This window comes from Terrapene carolina, unplaced genomic scaffold, assembly GCF_002925995.2.
Source record: "Terrapene carolina triunguis isolate 2854851 unplaced genomic scaffold, T_m_triunguis-2.0 Scaffold175, whole genome shotgun sequence".
Taxonomy (NCBI): Eukaryota; Metazoa; Chordata; order Testudines; family Emydidae; genus Terrapene; species Terrapene triunguis.
In genome coordinates, this window is record NW_020664526.1 from 2,741,106 (window position 1) to 2,749,364 (window position 8,259).

At 47.3% G+C, this 8,259-nt stretch overlaps 1 protein-coding gene across 1 annotated transcript in view; it reads left to right on the top strand.

Moving 5' to 3' along the window:
* Positions 1-8,259, top strand: part of LOC112107635 (melanophilin-like) — a 63,392-nt gene that overhangs the window by 31,259 nt on the left and 23,874 nt on the right. Inside the window, exon 8 of the mRNA XM_026654000.1 lies at positions 452-615. Within this exon, the coding sequence (XP_026509785.1) occupies positions 452-615 (164 nt within the window). The remainder of the gene's footprint in view (positions 1-451; positions 616-8,259) is intronic.

Below are 8,259 nucleotides of genomic sequence, written 5' to 3' on the forward strand. Positions count from 1 at the left end.
AATATAGTTGCTGTTTCCTTTTTCACCTCTCCTTGCCCATCCTTCCGCGGGCTTTTCCTGAAACCTAAGGCCTGGTCTACACTACAACTTTAATTCGGATTTAGCTGCGTTAATCCGAATTAACCCTTCACCCGTCCACACTACAGAGCCAGTTAATTCGAATTAAAGGGCACTTAAAATCGATTTCTGTACTCCACCTCGACGAGCGGAGTAGCGCTTAAATCGATTTTGTTAATTCGAATTAGGGTTAGTGTGGCCGCACACCACCGAATTAATGTGGTTAAAAACCGAATTAATGTGCTTAGTGTGGCCGCGCACAATCGAATTTATACAACCTGTTTCCCAAATTTGAATTATCTAAATTCGGATTAATCCTGTAGTGTAGACATACCCTTAGATGATAATCCCTGCCCTGAGCCTCCAGTGACTCGAACCCGTTCTGTCCCCAAAGGCAGCCCATGGACCGAGCGGCACCGACCCCAGTACTCAGCGGATATGGACACCTCGGATGAGGACGTAAAGGGAGCCCAGAAGATACCTGTCTACCAGCCCCATCACGTGAAACGCCGAAACAGAGCCTCCTCCCAGGAGAATATAAACCACTCTGGAAATCAGGTAACAAAGAGATTTTAAACCGTTCCCAGCAACTCGTATGATCTGTTCCATGGCTGAGACTCTGCAACCTGAGTCACCTTTGAAACGGAATGGTTCAGGCAGATGGGTCTCATAAATGGTGGCTCCCATACAGTGCAATACTAATCTTCTGCAGAGCTGGACTAGACGCTCTGATGGACAGTGAGAGGGCAGAGAGAGCACACTGTATGCAATCAATAAAGCAACTCCGACTGCCTGTAAAACCAAGGATCAGTACAGCCGCACAGGGGCACTCCAGCCACACCCACTCCTCCCACCCACAAGCCCCATGCTAGGGGCCAAGAACGGTGTGGCTTGGAATAGATATACCAGATCCACACAGACCAGAGAGTCCACCACTGCAGCGAGAATCCCCAGGAGGCTGGCTACGTTGGTTTTGCAGCCCCTTTGCATTGCCAGAGTAGTGAAAGGAGCTGTAACTTTGGCTATGTCTACACTACCACAGTAAGTCGACCTAAGCTACGACCTAAATGAATAACGTAGCTGGAGTTGACGTACCTAAGGTCGAGTTACTGCGGGGTCTACATCGCGGGGGATCGACGGGAGAAAATCTCCCATCGACTTACTTTACTCTTCTCGTCGGGGGTAGAGTACAGGGATCGACTGGAGAGCGGTCTGCAGTCGATTTGGTAGGTCTTTACTAGACCCGCTAAATCGACCGCTGGTGAATCGATCTCAGAGTGTCGACCCTGGCTCTAGTGTAGACCTGCCCAGAGTCTAGGATCTGTCTTTTAAGGTGTTTTCCTGGTACCATTTTATGGCTGGCTGGCACCTAACTATTCCTATCCCATGCCACATTGTGGGCCACGTTCTGCTCTCAGATCCAGAAAGGCAGCAGGTTGATTCCATTGCGGGTTGCACCGGTGTAACCAGATGTGGCTCTGGAAGTGCACATTTAAAGCTATCAATGCTCCTGAGTTACGTGCCTGGGCGGAGAGAGACCAGATCCTTCTGTCTCTGTCCCCTTTTTTACACGGAACATCGCTGTGCCTATCATCATTTCCCCACTCCATCCTCTTCACCGCCACGTTTTTTTCATTTAGCAAGAAGAGGAAACGGAGTTCTACTTCATGCTCCATTTAGCTGTAATAAATAGCCCAGCCTGTTCCATTTATTGTATAAGCTGCCTGTAGTTTCCTATGCCCCTGAAAAGGGCTTTACTCACATGAATGGCTCAGTGCTTTAGGAGCAAATGAAGCCTTGGAGTGGAATAGCTGCTCGTCTTTGTGATCCTCTTCTTCTTTTGTAGCTCTTGGAGTGTTCCAATGGCAGTCGGAAACGGTCACTCTGACTTGTCACATACCTTTGATCAGTGATACCAAGGGGAAAAGCTGCAAATGTTGCTTACTTTAGGGTGAGGGGAAGGGAGTTAGATTTCCCCCCCCCCCCCCCCCCTTGAAGGTTTTAAACAGATTACAAAACTGCAGGTTGATTCAGCAGAAAACCTTGCTCATCCGCTAAACAAAAGCGTGCATTGGTGTTTGAACAAGCAAACATGCAGTTAACATACAGGCCAATTTCCAAGCTACATTTACAAGAAGTGGACATGTCTGGGTTTTTTGCACATCCTAAAGACCAGTTGCACTCAGTGGGAGTCTAGGGGTGGGCAACAAATGTGCAATCTGACTCAAGGAGCGTTAAAGCTGAGGCTTACATGTTGAAAGCTAGTTTTAATCAATACTGTGCTGTCCGTCCTCTTCCTCAATTCCGTCAATGCATATCGTCATTAGTGACTGTCCTTCATTTTACATTAAATGATAAAACATGAATCGGATATATGTAGCCACAAGCAATGAACACAGTGCGTTACCATGGGCAAGTAGGGCCAAATTCTGCTTTCATATACAGCCACGCTGGCTTACTGACTTCAAAACAATACTCGGATCAGTGTGACAGTTTATTGAAAAAGGACAGATTTAAACCTAAAAGAGAAAAACCACACATTTACTACAAAATAGCTTTTCTGGAAATGACTAGAAAATGTGAATTATAATAATCCCTAGCTCCTTCTCTAGCACTTTTCATCAGCAGATCTCAAAACAGCTTTGCAAAAAGAGAGCAGGATCCTGATCCCCATTTTACATTTGGGAAACTGAGGCACAAAGGGACTTGCCCAAAGGGTCACCCAGCAGGTCAGTGGCAAAGCTGGGAATAGCACCCAGGTGTCCTGAGTTCCAGCCACGTGATTTATTTACTAGGCCACACTGCTTCCCCGTAACGAAGCAAATTCTGGGGTCCAACCCACAGCATCAGTTTTTAGGTAGAGCTCGCCAAGACTCTTTGACAAAACTTGCAACTTTGGCAAATATCTTCATAAAAATTGCTACAGATTTCAATGGGAGAAAAGATCTGATAATTTCAGCAACAGTTTTCAAAGAAATTACATCCTGTTTTTCAACCAGCTCTACTCTTAAGGGAAAAAATTACCTGCTTGAATACGCCTTTCTGTTTTTTAGAGGAAGAATTGTTCAACCAAATATTATTTTCAGGACAAAAAGCCTCTGAGGGAAATTGGGAACAACCGGTTTTCATACTGGAGAACAAATGGGCTAGCCTGAAAAAGCGGTAAGATGGTATCGCAAAGCTCACCCCAGATCACCGCTGACAAAGCTCTCCAGGGCAGCCTTTCAGCCAAAGGAGTCCAACTTGTCTGCCTATAGCAGTCGGGAGATCTAGCAATATAATGCCCATCAATAAGAGGCGCACAGCTAAGCCTTGCAACATTGTCCTAACGTTTATCCATAACGCCCTAGTCTAACTGCTCTGATGATAACATAGAGTGGCCAACTTTCTAATGTCTGAAAACTGGATGTCCCTGCCTCACCTCTTGCCCCTGAGGCCCTGCCCCGCCTCTTCCCTTAGGCCCGCCCCTCACACTCCTCTCCCCCTGTCGCTTGCTGCTTTCCCCCCTCAACTCCAGCGTGAGCAGCCCCAAGGGACTTGCAAACCCCAGCTCCAGCAGGCTGGCTGCGAATGCAGGTCAGAAGAGCGCTGCGGCCACTCAGGAGCAGCCAGGCAGCCCTGCTGGCAAGATAGGATGCAGCACCCCCGCCTCCCTTTGTGCTGCCTGCCCTGCAGCCCCCTTTCCCACCCTCTCGAGCCCTCCCCGCCCTGGAGCTGCCTGAGAGTGCGGCATGGGGAAGCGCTGGCTGGCAGGGCAGCTCATGTTCCTTCCCTCCGGGGGAACGTTCTATGCCTGCTGAAAGCCCTTACCCCACTCGCCATGGGTCCCCACACTCTGTCTTCTGCCACAGCCCCACAAGCCATGCTCTGCAAAGGGGCCGCCTGTGGCCCGAGCTGGTGCATGCGTGCTGCCGCGGGAGCCGCCACTTCAGGGCCGGGCAACAGGCTGCCACTACCCCCACTGCCCGCAGTAACCAGGCTTTTAGTGTCCGGTCAGTACATCTGACCGAACACTGCCAGGTTCCCTTTTCAACCGGACTTTTCAGTCAAAAACCGGACACCTGGCAACCCTGAGCCCACAGTAATGATGACTCCTTTGCAGATAATTGGGTTGATCCTACAAAGTTGATCCTACTTAGTCCTACCACGAGTGCAGGGGACTGGATTAGATGACCTCTCGAGGGCCCTTCCAGTCCTATGATTCTATGAAACACCATCATAAAGTATTGCCAACCCCAAGTGTTCAAAAAATCATAGAATCAGTGAGTGCAAGGCTAGAAGGAACCACCTCACCAGCTTTATAGCACAGGCCCAAGAATTTATTCAGTTAGTTACCCCTGTATTGAACCTCATAACTTGTTTCTAGAACAGCATCCAGTCTTAACCTGAGATTTTCAAGAGATGGAGAGTCCACAATTTTCTTTGGGTAGTTTGTTCCAGGGGTCAATCGCCCTCACTGGTAAAATAAACCACAACAGAACTGTGCCTTATTGTAGTCATAAGTCAGGGCCCCAAAATCATGACAATGGCTTAAAAATCATGAGATTCTTAATAAAAGTTGGGGTGAAGGATTCCTACTAGTCCTCTGTTTTTTTGTGTCTTTAAGGGCAGGAACTCTTTTTCAGGCTTTTTCTGCATCCCCGAGGACTAGAAACTTACTTTAAAAAAAAATTAAAACAGAGATTCTGACATAATCACCAGAATCCAGGAGTTGGGGCTTTAAGGAAAAACATTAGCGATCATGAGACTTGTGAAAAGATTATGAGAGTTGGCAACACTGGAATCATGGATAAACATAGCTGGTCCCTGTTTAGGGCCCAGTCCTTCCACCATTGAAATTGGCGCTAACACTCCCACTGGCTTCAGAAAGAATAGAAACCATCATTGTAATTTATTTTTATAACAGAATATTTACCGCTTCTCCATAGTTTCCCTCCAAAAGTTCTCCTAGTCCCATGTGTTTCAATGGAGTTATGTGCTCCTGGTTTTCTCCTCAAATGTCTTTCTTCATATCTTTCGAATGTTGGCACAGCTTAGGGCTGGTCCAAACCCCCAGGAAGTCAATGGGTATTGAATCAGGCCCCAAGTGAACAGAATGCATAATGAACCGGTCTTCTGGGATACTTGTATGTAGAATACCCTTGTTGCCTGTTCCCAATACAGGGAAGAGAGGTGATACCATGTGCAAATGCCAGCCGAAAGCAAAGCAAACAAGAAACTTAGGGGGTCTCTGAATTAACCAAACCCCCAGTTTCTGGAAGATTCCAGATGTCTCCTGAATCTTCACAGGATAATTGAGGTTTTGGCGGCTGATCCTCAGCTGGTGTGAACTGTCCTAGCTCCGTTGAAGTCACTGTCTTCTACTGTCTAGTTTGTGTTTTAAAAAAAACTTTAGTGCTGAGCACTTGTCTGCCAGCCCTCGTCATGCAGCCAATACAGCAACATTACAGCTCCTAATGGAGATTTATGGAGGACGCGCCAGCCTGATTCTAACTGGTGCTGCATATACTAGGTTCTAATCAATTGGGCAGAGCCTAAGGACTAATCTGATTGTACCTTCAACTTGCCTGCTTGAGTCTTTGCAGTTTTACAGCGTGGCTCTGTGTAACCGTATTACCGCTGAAATCGCTCAGTAGACCCACTAGAGCGCTTGGGGCTGAAATGTGCTCTCTTACACTCCTGTAACCTCCTGCCCTACGTGGGGTGGGGTGGCTGTAACTGTGGGCACAATCTGGGCCCTTGGGAGGGTTTGGTTCTCGGGAAGAGAGTGCATCAGCGCGGACCTAGCGGCTAACCCAGTCTGACTTTGTGTTGTGGCTAGCTTGTACTAAAACTTTCAGAGCTTGGACAAACAGCCTCTGGTATCCCCAAGGAGCCCTTCATTAACATTGTAGTGGGGCGGCTGCCCCACTCCTGCAGAAAAGGGGTTAAAAGCAGCCCTGGGAGAGGGCTGCGGCTGAGAAAAAGCCTAGGTTGATTGGGCAACCAGCCACAGCTGAGGCCACGCCCCAGTCGGGCCATAGCAGGCCCTATAAAAGGGCTGCTAGCCAGGAAAACAGAGCCTCTCTCTAGCTGTTGAGAGAGAAGGGCCTGGCTGCCTGGGAGCTGAGCAGGGTATCTAGGGTGGAGCAGGGCTGGGGGGAGGCTAGAGGAGCTGGGGAGCTCCAGCCTGGAAAACCCCCAGGCTGCGGGCCTTGCTAAAGGCCGGGAATGGTATTGGGGTTGCAGAGGTGCAGCCCAGGGCAGGCAAAGGCAGCAGGGTTTGATGAGTGGTTTACAGATTGCAGTCCGCCTCAGTGAGCGGGGGCTAGATGGTGACTGGCAGTAGCCACTGAAGCGAGGTGGGGATAGAGGGTTGGGGGTTCCCCTGGGAGGGGAGACTCAGTGTGGGGACACTGCCAGGGGGCAGCACCCCAAGACAAAGAGGCACCGGGGTCCAGGAGGAACACAGGGGCCAGTGGCAGGCGAGACACCGGCCTGCAGAGGGCGCTCTGAGCTGGAAGAGCTAATTCCAAGGGTGACCAGCAGGAGGCGCCGCAGCGGTGAGTCGTCGCCCTGCCACAGGCATTATAGATTTATATATGGGTTCTTTGTGATCTGACCTTTCTAACCCAATGTATTGCCTCATCAAGGCAGCACTACCACTTGGATTGTTAACATCAGGGCGTGCGGCTTTGCCCTCTCTTCTGGACTCCCTTCTCAAAGCAGATGGTCAAGCTGTAGCCTTATGTAGAGTGATGAGTTACTTTAATTACCCACCCCAAGGTGAGGGCTTACACCTACTCTAACCTGTGAGAGTTCAGCCGCCAGATCAACTGCAGTACAGAGGTTATCAATGGAAGGGGAACCCAATGACGCGTAACAGAGATTAACGGGTACTCTTCCTTCATTTATTGCTATTCTTAACCAACCAAACAACAATACACACACTGCAGTCTGGTAAAGGAGAAAGAGCACAATATGGAACGTCTAGCATTTGCCCGACATCTACCATCCTTTGCGGAAAAAACGAGATTTAGTCATCATCCTCAGCATCATCCTCACCACCCCTATCATCTTCCTCACCAGTGGTCACCATCATGGTATCTCCCAAGGCAGGCAGGCCAGGATACAGCTTTTACAATGACGCCCATTGACATTCGCATGTGTTTATGAAAGTTTTATCCCTGTTTCTTTATTTGAACTTCCACACCCCAGTACTTTTGGGGTGCCTCATTTCCAAAAGGCTAGCTTGTTAGTTCCCCTTGAAGTCACTTCATCACAATAGTCACAGGCAAGTTACCTTCGGGACGTTTTTAACGTTTCGTCCCAGCTACTAAGAGTCGTCTTGTGACGTCTACTGAGCTCTCATACACATTATTATCCAAACTCAGCAGTTATTTTCAAAACATCGGCCTATCACAAACATTGACACAAGCTTAGCAGGTTTACTATTAATTTACTTACACTAACTTATCTTTATACTAGAGCAAATTTCTCCTAAGGCCTAATTTGGCTAAGCTAAATATTTTAGCCTGTAGGTTTCTTGCATTTCAGCTTTCAACCTTAAGCTATCTTTTACCTATTACCTATCAGGTACGTCTCTTATATCCATCTCTTTTAATGGATTAATTTATTAGTGACACAGCTGCAAGCCTGCTTATTGCCCCTGGTGTGATGTAAGCGCTGGTCACATCAGACCCAACAGTGTTTACTGAGACTTCACTTTAGAAATTATTGGATTACTGCCTCTCTGTGGGTTTAATGCTACTAAAGGTGCTTTCTATTAAGGATGATAATTACAGTACTGTCTCTGAAGTACCCATTTTTTTACATTCATCTACTGAGCTTACTTTATTCTTTTAAACAGACGCAGCCACTCCAAGTTCTTGTGAGGATCTAATTAATCAGCTATTAACAAATACAAAAGCGACATGAAAAGAAAGAAGGAAGTGTTAAAAACACACACACATTTCTCTTTCTTGTTTCATGTACTGGCCATTCATCTTTTAATGGGATGCATCTGATGAGAACAGGTTATGACGTGGAGAAGACTGTCATTTCCATTTAGAACACGTTTTCATCATTTTTTTCCCTACCTTAAAAAAAAGGCTTTTAGAAGGAAATGTAATTATTTAATGAAAGCATTGGTTTCCTTTGAAATGTTCCAAAATTTTTTTTTCCATTCAATGAACATTTTCATTTTGGTCTTTGAAAATCAAA